Source organism: Corapipo altera, unplaced genomic scaffold, assembly GCF_003945725.1.
Source record: "Corapipo altera isolate COAL_440 unplaced genomic scaffold, ASM394572v1 24b, whole genome shotgun sequence".
Lineage (NCBI taxonomy): Eukaryota > Metazoa > Chordata > Aves > Passeriformes > Pipridae > Corapipo > Corapipo altera.
Genome location: NW_020884888.1, coordinates 13171059 through 13189177, shown reverse-complemented (window position 1 = coordinate 13189177; position 18119 = coordinate 13171059). Strand labels below are relative to the sequence as shown.

Genomic DNA, 18119 nt, shown 5'->3' with positions numbered 1-18119 from the left:
TTGGAAAACAGACTCTTGGAAAACATACTCTCTTAATATAGTAAAGAGATGTGTTTAACCCAAAGAGCTAGAAAAGACTATGAAAACCAAATTTTCTCTATGAGAAACAATGTATGTTAATAAAAGTTGAACTATTCTTATGCAAAAAACCAAAGCAAAACAGTTGAGTAGTGTAATATTTGTGTAAATATTCCCATTGTTTCAAAATTTACCTGCTCTACAGAACTTTTGTGGTAACTCCCTGTGGACCTGAGCTTTTACTAGGTTTAAAGAAGAAAGAAACCCAAAACAATCAACAAAAAGTGTAAAAGTAGTTACAGAGTCACCTGGTTTCCCCAGACACACACATTTGCTGAACTTTGAAACTGTCAGACCTGTCAAAACTCAGCTGAAGACTCTGTCCGTAGGCAGACCCCTGTCCATGATGTAGAACTGAAGGGGCCATCACAGGCGCTTAGCAGTGTGTGAATCAGCTGGAAAAAAAATTGACCCAAATCCAGTTTTACATGTTAAATTTTAAGTATTGACTGTCCTACAGTTTACCTGCCTAAAATTGAATTACTTTGCCTGTTCTATCAGAAATACAGTAAAGTTGTGCACTTGACTTAATTGATGCTGAGTACAGCTGAGATCATTTGCTCTGGGGCAAATCTCGTTCTTCTGTGCTCCCATAAAATAATCAGAATTTAGGGTTGTGCTGTCTCAACAAAACCCCATCAGTTTACATAATTTTAGAAGCTATATTTAGTGATAATTTAAATACATACTTGTGCTGTAACAAAGTTATCTGTTGAATAAACATGCTTAAAAATAGCATGTCTCAATCCATAGAAGAAATGAACACAAACCCTTCATTTCAACTTGAGGTTAACCAGAAAAGAAAAATAGCATAGTTATTTTTTGATTCCTTGGTTAGGGAATCCTAAGAAATATATTTTCTTAACCTTATTGTCTGACCACCACAGAATTCCCTCACTTGATGTTTTTCTAAGTAATATAGACTCAGTACATCCCTCTGCTCATTTTATCCTGTGGTTTCCTCATGCAGTGCATGCACTTAACAAGAGCCAAGAGGAAATAACATGTGGGCTGAATGAAGAAGGATATATGCCGTATGAACTTGTTTTTGTTTGTACTCTCTTCTGTTTTCCCTAAGCTTGTTGCAAGTTACCTTTTAAACTAATAGTAATCTACGAAGCTGTTCAGTTTTTACTGCTTTTTCCTTCCTTTCCTAATTTTTCATACATATGTTTCAAAGACCTCCTGCCACCTTCTGCAGAGAGATTAAGGTGTATTGCTTTCCATTCCCTATCATCTGTTGGGTTTTTCTTTAAATAAAGATGATTCATCAGTGAAGAAAAGTTGATTGCTAGATATTGCAACTTTGGTTTGTCTGGATGAACCAACTCTTCTTAAGGAGGAAAATAATTCCATCACCAGCTTTATACTTTTTTGTATCGAATCAGGTTTACCTTTACTTTTGTATAGGAGATTAAGCTTCTACTGGGGAATGGCAACCTTCAACTGTTTGCTGTTAATTTAAAAAATATGTCTTTGGAGATTGAAGACTACTATCCCCTTATATTTTGCGAAATCACTAGTATCATTGATATCCATTCCCATGAAAACCAAGGAATGGCAGGGACTGAATTCTCGAAGCGAAGGACTTGCATACTGGCTGTTTCCACACACCCCTACCCCCATTCACATTTTAAAGCAAGCATCAATTTACAATTATTTTGGCATTCCAACCAAGCACTGGACCTTCATAGAATGTTAATAATTTTAATACATTTCTGATAATATAAAATCAGTAGTGGCTACAATAGCTAGTGAGATGCACAGACGTCCTACAAGCCTTTCTATGGCTGATTTGTTCTGTATTGCCCTAATTTGTATGTTTACAGCATGTGAAGTTCCCTGATTGTTATTGAAGCTGCAAAATGGGAGGCTCCTACCACATTCTACTAGCTGTACAAAGTGGGCAGATGGAATTAAAATCTGGTTTTTTTGTTCTTTTTCTTTTTTTCTCCTTCTTCAAAAGAGCTGTATTTTTAATGGCGAAGGGCATTTTTTACTAAAAGGTTATAAAACATCCAGACTGGATGAGAAGAAACAGATCAGCAACCAAGAAATAGAGCTTGTAAGCTGCTATAGTTCTGTTAATTTCTAGAAGTTATGATGTGCTTAAAGCAAGAGAAAGCACAATATTACTTTGGTATTTTTCTATTTTATTTTTTTTCCATGAGGCAGTATTTAAAGGTTTTTTTTCATGAGATGTTTAAGGTGTACTCTGTCCCTTTTACTGGCAGCTATCAGTGTGAGTATTCTACCAATCTGCCCCTTGGAAAAGGCATTAATGAGGCATATCCATTCTTTCTAGCTCATGTGGCACAGTATAAATTATGTTTTACTCAAGTTTGAGTTCTCTATGCATAATCTCCATGCTAATTCATGTGAATTCAATTCTCCTTCTTCAGGGACTGCATTGCAATATATGTCCAAAGCTGCTGAATGGTGACTGAAGAAGAAGTGCGTGTATGTGGTTAGTTAACATTGCACTGCTAACTTGCCTTGGGTGTAACCCATTTGTGCCCAGGTCTTCAGGGAGCTCATGGCTCCATGATCATCACAGCCCGGCAAGACACTTCTGTGTCGTGTGAAGCAGATGGCCCTGTGGGCTCCACCTCTGGTAAGAGTGCCCACACAGCCTGCCTGGCCTCTCACAGCAGTGGCAGCAGCATGGCTCTGACCTTTGAAAGAAACAGCTTAAATTCAGTTCTTCTTCATTACTTCTTGTAAAGAAGTCTTAAAAGGAGTGACTGAGGAAACTGGACAAAAGGAGGCTCAGAGGCTCTCTACAACTACCTGAAAGGAGGTTGTAACCAGGTGGGCGTCAGTTTCTTCTTCCAAAAAACAAGTAATAGGACAAGAGGAAATGGCCTCAAGTTGTGCTAGGGTAGGTTCAGGTTGGACATCAGGAGGAATTTCTCCACTGGAAGGTTGGATAAGCATTGGAACAGGTTGCTCAGGGAAGTGGTGGAGTCACCATCACTAGAGGTATTTAAGACATGTGCAAATATGACACTTGGGACATGGTTTAGTGGCAATGCAGTGTTAACAGTTGGACTTGATGATCTTAATGATGTTTTCCAACACAAACCATTCTGTGTTTCTAAGTAACCTAGACTGCTAGTTCAGAAAAGATGTCACCAACTGCAGTTCCTGGCTGTCTGATCCTGGGCAATTTGTTTTCATACTTGGTAGTGACACAGTTTTTGGAAAGACTCATTCCAGTGGTCTTCCCTTCCAGATTCTGTCCAATGTCTATGGGGCCCAAACTGCATTCACTTGGTGTCACCTGCTGCCCTTACTACCCATCACTGAATGTTCCCTTCTGCTACTCGTCACTTTGGCAGACAGATCTGGGGAAATCCTGGCCCATCTTTGCACCTTACTTGTAGCTCTAATATTTCCAGGAATCTTAAGGGGTGTGTAGAAAAAAACATTTGTAAATTTTTCATTTTTCTTCCTAATTTCTTAAATAACCTTACAGAGATACTTTGTGTTTGTTAGATGTGTTAGGTTTGTTAGGAAGTAGAGAAGTGCTGTCAGTGCTTCTTCAAAGTGTTTTTGGTTTGTTTGTTTCTTTCTTTTTTGTTTTTCTCTCATGCTTTCTTTCCTGTCTCCCTTCTGCAGCCCTGATTGTTTGCTGTTGACAAGACTTTAGGATAGTGGGTAGAGCTGATTTTGTGTGACTGAACATGGTAGATACTTGTTACATGACAATTTGTCATATTGAGGTTTGACCACACTTTGATTTTTCATGTGCTCGTCTTTCCATTTCCAGTGCTCACTTCAGATTTTGTCTTGAAGGATTTATGGACAAAGAAATATGGTTCTTTTCTACCATTTCAGAGAATTAAGAACTCACCATTTTACAACCAGGTCTACAGTAAATCGACTAAAGTAGCTGTTAATAGTGACAAATACCTGGAGTTTGGCAGTGCCTTTTAGAACAAACGTAAGTTCTACAAAGAGAAGTGTTTTTCATGGTGTTGTGGTTTTTCTTTTTCTTTTTCTTGTTTGTCACTTTCTTTTTTTGACTTTGGGACATCTTTTTGTTTTTGTGGTGGAGAGTATGTTCCTTTTTGAAGTCCTGGCTCCAAGCTCTTACAAAGATTAGCGTCGGGCTTTACTCTGGACAACCTCTGTGTCATGATATGTCTTATTTTGTTGGGTTTTGTGTTTTTTCATTAAACATCTTCAGACCTCAAAATATTTTATGAGCTGTAGTCTTGGCAGAATTGATAGAATCAAGAAATTTTATTTTTCTAAAACAATGTAAATGAAGAAGTTTAGTATGTTCATATGCCAACATAAATAAGAATGAATTGTTGCAAGATGGTCAGTTCTAGAAAAAAGGTCTTGCTATTTCAAGCATAGATATTTCCAACTAAAATAACAGGGCATAACTGTCTATGGGCAGTTGGCTTTATATTTCTGTTCCCTATAATACCTATATTAAAATTCAGCAGATTTCTTTACAAAACTCCATCTTGAGGCCAAATACTGATTTCCTATAACCATTTGTCGTGGTTTGAGACCCCCAAAAATCCAATTTCCGAATCCAAGCCCCCCTCCTACAACTCACCCCAGTGTGAGAGGGGTTTTCCAGACACAACACAAGACTCAATATGGGGGGAAGGGAATTATCTTACAATTATTACACAAATAAATATTATAATACTTTATATACATAATCCTAACTATCTGTCCTATGATAAAGCAGTATTTACACTGGATCAAATCTCTTTTCCCTCCAGTAAAAGTCCAGAAGGGAGGAAGGAAAGATCCTTTCCACATTCAGGGCAGCAGTGTCTCTCTTCTTCAATGCAGCAGTCATAGCTGGAGTTGTAGCTGGGTCTCTCTCTCTCCATTACACACAAGGGGGTCTCCTCTCACCCCTCGGCCCTTTGGCTCTGAGCGAAGGTCTCACTCCCATGGACTGCGATAACCAGGACAAAAGCTCGCTTCACCACGGGCATATCACGAAGTGCAGGGGCATCTTCATGACAGTTCCTTTCCTCAGGGGATTTAAGTTCCCCTTGAGTCAGAACATTTAGGGCAGCTTTCAGTTCAGTCCTTACCCTAAGTGTTCTATCAGAGCTCCTTTGCTCTATCTCAAAACTGCCAGCGTGGCAGCAGCGGGGGGGGAACAAGGCCACTTCCCCTCCATTCCATCTGGCTGTCCCGGTCCAGCTCCGGGACGTCTCTGAGCTCTTAGGTCCTCTCTCTGGTGCTGCTGCATTCCAAGACTCCCCTCAAGTAGGGGTCCACCCCCTCCTCCTAGGAGGGGTCTCAGAGGGGTTTTGAGGGGAGCTCATTCAGTTCTTACCCCAAAACTGTCTCTGTTGAGCTTAGTCCTCTCTCTCTCTCAGACATCTCTGTGTCTCTCTGCTCAGCTACATGCCGTCTTGTTGCTTGTTTCTTATCTTCTTGGCTTTCAGCCACAGCCTTCCACTCAGCGCTGCCTCTGCCACCGCTTTTCTGTCTTCTGCTGCCCACTCACAGTGGAGAAAACTCCCCAGCTCTTAGCTACAGATACTTGGCACAGTCTAATACTGTTCCAAGTTCCTGCAGCCCCCAGCCAAGGCTGGAGGGGACCTAGCCCCCAACAGGGCTCCTGGCCTCTCCAGTCCTCGTGGTCTCAGAACATGGCCACTTCTCCTCCAACTGCCTCATCCCCTTCTTTTCCGGTCTGGTGTGATATGTTTAAATTTTGCATGAGCGCTGATTGGGTCAACATCAAGTAACACCACCCCCTCGGGGGTTACCATTTTTTTAACTCCAGGGGGAAAACCACTTTTTTTCCCCACCAGACCATTAAACATTATTTCCATCAAAACGAATTCTCTGGCTGGTTGACAAAGCCAGCATGTAAGTGTTAAAACATGAAAAGAGTCATGCCCTCTGAAGAGAGGGCATGACTAAGGATGTCAAGTGTTTTACATGGTCAGTCTGTCCCTCTGTGTCACATTCAAGAAGACTGGCAGCAGCAGCACAGGGACCAGAGCTGGTAACTGTAAGGGGTGGTTGCACACTGGGAAGAGCATGTAGGCTGTGCTAGTTGGGGCATGAAATTAGTGTTTTTTAACTGTACTGGTAGAGCTGAAACTGCTTTCATCTAGGTGGGGGTCCAGTCTTTTTTCCCTTACACCTTCTTGTATTTGTATGCAATATGTGTGTTTGAACAATGAAGCATAAATAATTCCAAACCCTTGTTTAGAAAAGTAAGAAATAAGTAGTCATTGCAGCAGATGTTACTGTCTCTTCCCTTAGGGCACAGACAGTCATAACCCAAATTCCCTTTAATTATCCTGGTAATAGACATATGCACATACATAAGAATGCAGAAATATGTACTTCTAGCTGGAGAAGCTCTGTCAGGACAAAGAAAACAGGAATGCAGGCTTTATCTCAGACCTTGAAGGTTAGAGCAGATCGTAAAAGCAGGCCAGGGAACCAGGGCAGGGCAACTGCTGTGTGCCCTTCCTGGAGAGCAGTAGGCAAATGCTGGGGGCAGCCACTTTTTGCCTAGTGAGATAAACGATGAAAGATGAGAAGAGCGGGTAGAAGGAAGTAAGTTTACAATAGGCTTAAGAAAGAAGTTTGAGTTTTCATGCATTTAAAGTCAAGAAACATATACTGTAATTATGCTTGATTGTCTGTTTTTCCCATTAATAATAAATAAATTGCTTACAGCCCTGCCTCATTACCTCCAAAATTGTTCTGAACCTGTAATAGCTGTTCATAAAATGAATGCCCAATAAACAGGTGGTGAACTTTCTGGAAAATGTCAAGAGGTTTATGGTCTTGGGATCTGTTTTATTACAAATAAATGGAGGAGAGCTGGAGAAGCTAGCAGGGCTTCTAGATAAGGCTAGAGATACATATTTATTTCTTGGCCTCTGCAGTTTCCTTTGTAAGGAAAAGCAAGTTTCAGGACTGTATTAAGTTTTCTTGGTTAGTAGAAGGAAGGCAGCTGGCTTGTTTGTGTAATCTAGAGACCTCCAAAATACTACATCTTGAAAGGGAGCTGTAGTTTTGAGGTTGCTTTGTCTTTTTGCTGTTTCTTTTTTTTTTTCTCCCCTCCCTCCAAGCAAAGATGAGCACTGAACTGCAGATGAAGATCTGACATGTTTTCATGTTTCCAAAGGAGAACCAAATGTAGTGTGGTAAGACTTAAAAGAGGAATCTTTTAGTTTGTGGTTGCTGATTTAATCATTCTGGGCAACTTTCCAACTTTATCTTTTCCTTTATGGAGGATTGGATTGCATTAGCTAACCCTACCTAAACAAAATTTTTATTTTGTTTTTCCCTTCGTAGGAAGAAGTGATGTTTTGTTTTCTTATGTCTTCCTGGATCCCCATTTTAGAAACTGTATGGTTCTTAATGTCTAATCATTAATTACCAAAATGCTGATATTTTTCAATTTTCAATTATTCACATTAAAAAGTTTTCATAATTTCTATAAGAAATATTTTTAATTTTCAATTTTATAAAAAGTAAGGGATTAACTACTATAAATATATATATTCTTTTGTTTCCCAGTTATGATGTCCAGATACTGTTAATTCTGTACACAGCCTAGGAATAAATGTGTTCTCTATGGTGAGGGCTATGTGCAATGCCTTTTTCATTAAAGTGCAATACTGAGTATTGTAACACTTCTATCTGTCCTAATCCTTTCATTATACAGAGAAGCATAAAATGGTGCCAGCTGATGCCATCTTTTTGCTCTTGAACTAGTACTCTTCTCTGCTTATGTTGTGTTCAGTCTGCTTCCACTGTATTCCATTTAGGTTATTAGAGTCCTCTTGTAGCAAAGACTGTTAGATCTGTTACATCCATGACCCTCCTTAGCCTTGACATATGCATGCTTGTGCCATATATATGAAAAAGTGGACATGGGACATGCCAACTACATTCTAATCTCAGTAACAGGTGGGTCAGAAATTTCACTAGAGCATTGAGCTAGTATTCTCTTGGCTTTTCGATTTATTATTTTTTTTTAGAACAGCTTAGTCTCTTTCTGTGAGGTTTAAGTGTTAGAGACTTGTTTTTTTTCTGATATGTCCGTCTGACTAAGATTCTTAATGCGGTAGTTTGTCCTTCTTGTGTATTAAAAATTACAAAAAAGCACCTTCCTGGGCTCTAATTCATACTGGTGGAGTGTATATGTGCCTAGCATCTGATTTTATGTTACTTGGGTATTTTCTTGCTCCTTCTATGCAACTTCAGCTCTGGAACAGAAATGCAGTGCTGGTACGACTTTTAAGCTCTACTGTTGTAAGATGCATTAATAGTTCTTTTGTCTGTCCCTGTAATCATACTAAAGGACAGTATTAGGAGCCACGTAGAAAGGGTTAATGAATACCCAGAGTGTTGACCTGAGGCTATAACTGTAATGATTTCACGGTTAATGAATCCAATGGGAATATACCCATTGGGAAAAGTCCATTCTGGCCTGTTTTGCAACAGAGCTAGGCTAGCATTAGAATAAGAATTTGGTCCAAAATAAGTAAAAATAAAATATGACTTTACAAGTATGTAAAGAATAACTTCCATTTCTATGGTTTTAAACACTTTGTACTGGATATAGAACCACCATAGTTGTGGTGGAGCTTCACAGTGCTGAAACCTGAGGAGTGCACAAACTGTTTGTTCAGGTGTAGCGTAGGTTTCTCTCCACTACAATGACAACTGGACAAGCTCGCGTGCCTAATCTGGGAGTTTGTTTGCAGTTGTGTTTTCAGGAGCTCATCCAAGGAAAAAAACACCTGTATAGGATATCTTATATTGTAGCTTACATGTTTGTAACTATAGCTGCTTTCTATCCAGTATTTACTTCTTTTTTTTTAAAGTGTATTGATCAAAATTATTTAAAACACTGAGTCATTGCATACAAATGCAGAGCAACACATGCCTCGAATAAGTCCTAGAAAAATAAATTATGTTGTTGACAAACTAAGCCTCAGCCCCTTCTTGACAAGTGGGAGTGAATTGTGATTGATTTCAGAAGTAATACAACTGTTCTTTTGCTGAACTGTCTTGATGACGTCGTCCTTTTTTGTTGGAACCTGTCGAATAGTGTTTGTACGTATTTCCTTTCTTCACTCGAGCTGTGGCATCTTTTATCTTTTCGCCTGCAGTCAGTCAACAACTTGCCAGCCAAGGATGTGTTTAATGCGTTTCAGTGAGGAGAGAATATAGTATGAAAGAGCTAGGAAAGACTAGTAATTGGGAATGTTAGGAAAAAAGTATAGACAAAAGTGAATCCTAAAAGATGCAACAGACTCTGTCATACCATTTTTCTTGTCTTTTTTTCCCAACACAGACCAATGCTTGTTATCATGAAGTTGTTCGCAGTGAAGTTATTATTCATAGATATAATATAATGGGAATTTTAAAATTATAACAGTCACACTGAATTGATGATGCACAGAAATTACTGAGGAAAATCTTTTCTCAGTCCTAGGTCTAAAATAGTTAAGGACTGTGGAGTCCTGAAGCATCACAACAGTGTGTTTACAAGTGCACCTAACTGTGTCCTTCAAGAGCAAGTGTTGCAAATAAATCCCCAAACAGGACATGCTGAATGAGTGAATACTGCCAGCCCTGACACACTGCTGAACAGTTTCCCCTGGGGTTAATGGGACAGTCATCACAGCAGTAGGGATAATGTAGTGGAGTCAAGGCGGCAGAGAGACTTTGGGCATTCTTGCTGCCTTTGAAGAGGACAGTAATGTAACCGGAGTATCATGGAATTGATCTAAGTTAAGTTAAAATCATTATACAGCTTCATGAAGATGGAGATTATTGTATAATTCTTAGATTAGTTACATTCAATTGTAAAATAACTTTAGCACGCAGAAATATATTTTCATTTTCTTCTGATAAGATTAGTGAATTTGTTGTACTGATGCCACCCAGAGACTTCTGTTAACATTGCAAATCTGCTGGTTTTCAGCTACGGTGTTACTGTTGTTGCTGTAGTCACTGTGGTATTATTATTATTGTTGTTACTTTGCTAACAGAATTTCTTCAAGAAGGTGGTACTATGCATCTGTTTGACTTTGTGCTCACTATTTTCAAAAAGGACACCATGGCACGAGATGTGACACACATATACCATAAACATTACTGATATTTTTAATGTCTACGTTAATTTTTAAATTAAATCAGGAAGTCTTTATTGTCTTTTGACTTTGTTATTTACCATTAATGATCACTTCTGAATTTGGTTCAAAACATACCACTCTATTCCTTATTAGTCATTACTCCATTTTACTGTTTGCTGTAGCTCTACTTTGAAGTGCTGAATAATGAAACTTAGGTTAGAGGGAACTCTGTGATTTCATTTGCAAAGAACTGTAGAGCTCAGCCCTTGGCAAGTCCTTGGACAATGTAAACCAAACAAGCTGTGGCCTGTTGGGCAGATACTAAATTTAAAGTAAAAAAGAGAGAGACTTCTGGTCTTTCATTTTTTTTAATGAGTATCTAATGTCCTCCTGCCCAGCTTTGATTGTTAACCTCCTTTGTCTTTAAACCTCTTTAGGAGACTCCTTTGACCTTTCCTAAGAGCTGAGGGGACTTTAGTGTGTTTGCTTTGCTGTAGATTTATGGACCATGCCAAACTTTGTTTCATATTAAATCTAAGCTATTAACCCCCCATGCTCCCAAAACATGAACCCCCCAGGAAAACCCGTAGCACGTGATTCCCAACATGTTAAAGAGAGTTGTAGCTTTCTCAGAAAGATTTTTTTCAATATCCATATTTTAGTTCCATGGGAAGGTGTTTCTTTTGGGAATGTCTTTGAGTTATAAGGCCTGCAGATTTCAGTACTGTAATAGCAATTAAAAAAATATTTTTCTTTACTAAGGGTAATTATGCCTTAAATTTACCAAAAGGACCCAGCGTGTTTTGGAGATCGGCTGTAGTCATGACTGTATGTATGCCATAACACAGTTTTCTGTGGATAACTTTAACTCTTAGACCAATATCTGCAGAATGGTAAAAATGCCCACTTAGTTTTAAGAAGTCCAGACTGAAAGTGTGTTTGAATAAGTGCTTTCAGTATCAGGAGAAAGAAGAGAGAAATCAATAAAGGGCTTGGTGTTTTACTGTGTTGCACATGAATTGAGGGCAGAGGAAAGGGAGTGGAATGCCAGAAAGGGGAGGATTAGAACTGGAAAAGGTAGAGATGTTACTGTTTGTCACCTGTGATTGGCAAACAATATGATTAGGTTACGTGTTGGCAGGCCAGCTTAATTACACATTTATTTATGGTACTGCTGTAGTATACAAAATGTACAGCTATGTTATTTTGTAAAACCTGTCAAGTTGCATCTGTATAAAAACCATTAATAAAGTGAAATTATAACTGCTTACTACTTTACCATTATTTTTTTAATTGAAAAAAAAATTATATATCTTTAATAGCTTTTTATGAATTTTGACTTTAACTTGATAACTCATAGCAAAACTGAAAAGTCTTGTTTCCCGTTTGGGGTTTCAGCTAGATTTTGCTGTTTGGGTGAAAATATATATAAGTATTCTGTTAATTAGTTACATAATTCTTCTGTAGCATAACTCACAACAGAATTTCACTAATAAACTCTTACTTTTACAGTGGACATGGGTTTGTTGATTGTCCTTTTTTTTTTTTTAACAGGCTCTGTTTTTGTATTCATGTTCCCTTACAAAAGGGTCACGAAGTTCTAGCTTTATCTCATAAAGGCAAACACATGATGCCACTGTGACACATGAGATACAGTTTCAGAGTGTTTGCCGGAAAAAAAAGAGCTCTAACAGCCATTTACTCTCCCTGACCTTATTCCCTCAAGCAAGAACACTGCTGAATGCAACAAAGACAGGATAAAATAATTTATATTTTGGAGAGATAGAGAGGAATCAGATTTCAGAGACATTTTTTAGCAAGGTCTTTCTTAGCAAGTCCTCTTTTCTTGTTCTCTAGCCTAGGCTTGCCTTGCCCTCCTGGCCCCTGCTCACTTGCTCCAAACCTGGTAATGGTCTCAATCGCCTGCTTGCTGTACCTTGAAGCATTATTGTGTCTTGCTGAGACAGCTTGACAAGTGGAAGGAAATTGAGTATTCGAATCTCAGTTTTCCCTGTAGTCTTCTGGCACTGCATTACCTCTGTGTACTGAAATGTCTCTGGCCTCCCCATGCCATGGGGAGCTACTCCTTTCCTCTTCTTTCAGAAAACTAAGGGTCTCACTCGTCCTACCAGTATGGAGCTGAGGTAATTCCATTCTCAACTGCTTACCCTGTTTCTTTTACAGAGACTGATGTTTCTAGAGTGGGTCTGGCTTTACTTGTGTGCAGATCTGCCGGGGAGCCAGTGGCATTCTCAACTGTACTTATTTGCACACAGCAGTATAAATTTGCATGTTAGTACATTGGTAACCTGAGCTGCACTTTTTCAGTTTAATAGGTTTGTGTGTGGTTCTGCAAAACTGTTCCTCAAAGACAGTAACTCTGGGTGCAAGCAAAGGTGGAGGGAGCCCAGGGAGCCATGACTTCCATCTCAAAGAGTGAAAATTCCCCGTATGTGTGCAGCAGCACTTCCCATGGCTTGTGCAACCATTTGGAAGAGGAACATAGCAGTCAAGGGACTTAACCCATATCCTTGTCTGTCCTTCCAGCCCCTTTTGCTATTTCTACCCTTTGGCTTGGCTGGACTCTCAGGATGGGTTTTCTATTCTTTTTTTTTTTTTTTTTAAGCCCTATTTTTTATCATAGTATATTTGAGGTTTTGATTTTAGTGGTTATTTATCAGTATTATGTGGTTATTTATCAGTATTTTGTCTGGATTTCTGCTACTTTATAAAATGGTTTTCTATCCATTTCTGTCTCAGTCACAGTGCTTAATACTGTAAAAAAATGTAGCCTCTTTGCATCTCTCAGAACTGAGAGCTCTTCCTGAGTGGGACTGTGTGTGTAGGTATGTATTTTTTCTGTGAAGATTATGGATATTCTCTGTCCATGTGGGACATGAGGGAATTAATGGAGATTTTAGATACGTTGGCTGATAAACTGATAAACTTAATTGCATTTAGCTTTCGCTTTTTGTTCTCTCTTTTTTTTTTCCAGTGAGATTCTTCATGACTTACCTCTGAATTTCTTCATCTTCATGTCCTACCTAATTTCTTAACTTTTTAGAACTTCGCGATTGATTTTTTTCATAGGAAATGCATGACTGAAAACTTAAGGTTGCAAAATCAAGTATAAAAAAATTAAGAAACACTTATTTTAGGCTTACCTCTGTAGCCTTATATATATAAATATAAGTAGATAAATAAGTATGTATAATGTATATGTGCATGTGTATTGTTTTTCCTTCTTCAGAATCCTGATAGTTTTTATGTACAGCATCTGCAGTAACAGCTGATGTCAGCTGTAATCATAGTTATCTAATATGCGGCCGCATCCCCTTTCCCCTACAGTGTTCAGATCCTGATTTAAGAACCTATCCAATACAGATGTAATCAACAGTGAATTTAGCTACAAGTACTGCAGAACATGTACAACTGGCATTGCATGCCTGAAATTGCCCAGATGTATACAGGCTGTCATTAAAAATGCAGAAGTTAGTTTTCTGACACCCAAGTGATTCTACTTCACAGTTCCATCTGTTTTTTCCAAAGTATATGATGCTACAGCTTCTGCACAGTGCTTTTAATGGTTGTCTGCAATGGCTGAACACATTTGACACAGAATAACATTTTTCTCCTGGGCCCATTCCTTAGGAATGGATAGCCCACTTGTGCTAAAATTTTAATATTTAAATGAGGAACAAATCATCCTGAAACAGGCACTAGACGTGGATTTGTTCAACTCAGATATTTGCAAAAGTAAAAATATGCTCATGAGTGAAGAAAGGAGTTTAGAATGGATCTTGTCAACCTGACCTGCAACTGGTGATACCAGTATCAAAAATTACACTTCTACAGCACCCTCGAGAGTGGATCAGTTTTTACTCTGTATTCTAGATGGTCATGACCGTGTGCTCACCTTTGGTCTTTCTGTTGAATGTTTCACATCTGTAGTCTTCAAATAGATGGTTCCACAGCCTGTTGTGCCATACATACCTAACCCTCTTCACCTTTCACATAAGTTCCGGACCACTGCTTTGTGACTACATTAAAAAAAAAAAACAAACTTCAATCAACATCCTGAGAATTGTAAAACTCTAGAGGATGAGGCTTTTTGTACAACTGGACCTTTTTTTGAGAGTCATTTGTATTGTTTTAGCAATTTTAAGTATTCTGTGTGTCTATTTAAAAAAAAGTAAAATTAAAAAAAAATCATGCTCTGTTTCCAGAACACTGTGTTCATGTAAACAAACTGTTGTGTGTCCAGTTAGTGATATGAATGCAAAAATAACTACTACTAATGAAAATATGTAAGGATTTGATGTGCAACTATTTATGTGTGTTTAAGTTTGAAAGTAGGAACAAGTTTGTATTCTGAATACCAGTAATGCTCCTTGCTGATTTTCAGCAACTCACTCACTTGTCTGTCCTGCTTAATGTAGCACTAAATTGGTCTGAGAAAGGCGGGTGAAAAAAATGTTCAATGAATGTCAAGTATTTTTTCTTTTTCATCCCTCATTTCTCAACCTTTTTATTGTGAAAATGGTGAAACGTCAAATTTATTTGTTTTTCTCATTGTTTTTCGCTTGATCATATCCTTTTGTAGAGAAAATAACTAAATAAGTTGCTAGCTAAATAAAACCCTAGTTATCAACTGCTTCTTATGCATGGAAAATAAATTTGACTTCACTTGAGTATGTACCAGTGAATTGCAATTGTACTGTGGTGTTTTCTGCTTTACCTAAGGAGGAAAAACATATCTGGCTTACAAATCAAACCAAAATATGGATACTTCGTTCAAGTGTGTATTGAGTGGCTGCTCTATATATTTTACAGGCCTGTGTTATAAATTACATGGCATGGTGGTGAAAGTCTCCTATGTTTCCTTAGAGGACCATATGGAGACAACTTGCAGCCCCACCATATCTGTAAATTTAATGGTACCTGACGTACTACATCTAGAACATTTATAGTAACAGTTGTATTTCTTGATTGATTTTAGAAATTGCCCCTTGGTTACATGTGTTCAAAGCAGAAGATGCTGTGGACTTCTCACAGTTAACATTTGACCCAGGACAAAAAGAACTTATTGCTGGAGCAAGGTGAGAAATCTATTTTCTTTTCATGTTGCATCAGACTGGATTTTACTCTTTGTTGATAAGTAATATTCAGCCATATTCCAGTATCAGCTTGCTCTCATGTGACTCCCTTGCCTTCTAGACCCACTAAACTGAATGTTTATATGTTTATTTCTCTTTTTCCTGACCAAAGTTAAAAGATGGATTGGCTGGTAGCTTACACTATTCTCATTTTTAAGAGGACTGTCCTGGAGTACACAAACTTTGGATGCATACAGTAGGACAGGCAGATACTGTATGACAATGTGACTAAAGTTACCACTGCATGGAACTTATGATGATCCCAAATTTGGCTACACAATATGGCTCTTTGTTCTTGAATGATTCTAATAATTGTTCACTACAATGCCAGAAGTGATCTGTTAAAGACTGCAGAATTAGTGGTAAAGTGTTAATTATACTTTTTGCATGGTAGGAGAGTACTTTGCAAGCTGTGATCAACAGTGACACTGTCTTAGATGTTAACATTGAAGCAGTGACAGTCCTTGAGAACCATTTTTTTGTCTTAGTACATGAAGTATAGTAAAACATTTTGGTTGGCAAAAAAAAGTAATCATCTAAAGTTATTATTCAAACCTGTCTTCTGATTATATTTTACCCTTGAATTAACAAAGCTCTAGTCACTGTTGAAAAAAACCCCAATTTTCTCTGCTCTCTTTTTTATTCTCCATACTGTTAATCTTGGCTCCAAATCTCAGCAAAAAAATATGTTTGTTTAAACTTGTGCTTTTGAATCACTATGGGATAAGCTTTGGATGATTTTGTTGAATAAGCAGTGACTACAAAAAAATGCCAGCTGTCAATTCTGCTTTTTGGAAAAGATCTAGTACAGTTAAAAGATTAATTTGGTTTCTGTATAAGTTAATGCTGTTTCTGAGCTTAATATCTCTTGTTCTAAAATTGAAAAATTAAAAATATTCAGTGTTTTTAAAATTACAACAGAAATTTTGTTTTCCAGAGTTCAGTATAGTTGGCTGTTATTTATCACTAGAATTTGTTAGATTTTTCTTTTCCTTATTCTGAATTTCCATTCTAAATTTTAACCTTTTCCATGGCACTGTTGTGTTTGGCCATGGAGACCTTACTTTAGAATGACTGCATTTGTCAGCGGGTTTCTCTAATTGTATGTTATTGATACTAATATCTCCTTTTCACTGCACACTTTTCTGTTCTTTAACCATTGTGCCAGACTATATGGTTAAAGTTGTTATATGTCATGAAGTCCTAAATTCAGAGACTAGCAACCAATTGTCAGGATGCTGTAGTCCCAAAATTGCAGGTGTTGATCTTACTGATTATGCACCTTTTGCATGTAGTTCCCCCTACACATAGAATGAATCCGTTCACTGTGAATATGATGTCAAGTTTTCTGCTTATTTGCAGGAATGGATTTTGCAGCCTTTTATCGTGTCAACTGGCTGCACTGATATGTTTTTTTTTTCCTTAATGCCCTGTTTTTACTTATCTTTCATTCAGGGCCATCTGAATCGAGCATTAATATTACCATAGTTGTGCTATGGCCTGTGGACAAAATTTTAGTACAGTTTTCTTGCGTGTCTACCTCACTGGATTCACACTGGCTCTTTGAAGAGCCATTTGAAGAATTAATTTTCTGTCCTAAGCCACAAATATGCTCTCCTAAAGACATTGAAGAGAATGCATTGTTAATTCCCCCTCCCTGGTGAAGTATCTTTTGATATACAGTTATTTCTCTAAAATATTCCAACTTTTTTTTCTGTTATCTTCTTGTACTAACACTGTAGTAGTGAAAAATTAATAACCACGTGTAATGTGATTTCAGTAAGATCTGAACAATTAAAAGTTCCTGTTCATTTGTGAAAATGATAATTTGTAGCCCTCTAACATGGTTTTGTATTTGCTACCCAGTAGAGAAGGGAAAAGTGCAGTGTGGCACGTGACAAAGCTACCAATGAACTTAGATTGCGCAATTGGCACTGCCAAGAGAAGCAGTCCCATTCTGATTTACTTGTCTGGCATCCCAACAAAACCAGAGGTATTGTGTTTGTGTGGCAAGCCTCTGGTACTGGAGGGGGCTACAGGGTTGGCATCTCTGAGAAGCAGCTAAAAGCTTCAGCTAGAAGCTTCTGCCATGTCCAACAGAGCCAATGCCAGCCGGCTCCAAGATGGACCTGCCACTGGCCAAGGCTGAGCCCATCAGCAATGATGATGCCTCTGTGATAACATATTTATGAAGGAAGAAAAATTATTGTGCAGAAGTAGTTGTGGCTGCAGAAGAGAGAAGTGGGAATATGTGAGAGGAATAGCCCTGCAGTCTCCTAGAATGCTTCCATCAACGCTGCCTGCGTACAATCCTAAACATCCACTGGTCAGATTATGTGACCAATACATCTGTTCTAGAACAAGCAGCAGTCACAAGTAAAGAGGACATGTTGATGAGAACACAGCTGCGATGGGCAGGGCATGTCTCCAGGATGAAGGACCGCCGCCTCCCTAAGATCTTGCTTTATGGTGAACTTACCACTGGCTGCCGCAAGAGAGGAGCCCCGAAGAAAAGATACAAGGACTCCCTGAAACAACATCTCAGCCTTGGCCATATTGATCATCATAACTGGTCTACTCTGGCCTCAAATCGGAGGCCTGGAGACACACCATCTATAACACAGCTGTCTCCTTAGAGAACGCATGCAGGATCACTCTTGAGGAGAAAAGGCAATGCAGAAAGAACCGTGGCTTGCTGAATATACCACCTAAGGAGTCTTTCTGCTGTGCCTTTTGCAATCAGATATGTCTATCTCGTATTGGCCTCATAAACCACCAG

General features: G+C 38.5%; 1 protein-coding gene across 4 annotated transcripts in view; it reads left to right on the top strand.

Annotated features, from left to right (window-relative positions):
* The window catches only part of SEMA5A (semaphorin 5A), a 329773-nt gene that overhangs the window by 104575 nt on the left and 207079 nt on the right, over positions 1-18119 (top strand). For all 4 annotated transcript variants that reach the window (XM_027643929.1, XM_027643930.1, XM_027643928.1 and 1 more), the window contains one exon: positions 15184-15283. In XM_027643929.1, the coding sequence (XP_027499730.1) occupies positions 15184-15283 (100 nt within the window). The remainder of the gene's footprint in view (positions 1-15183; positions 15284-18119) is intronic.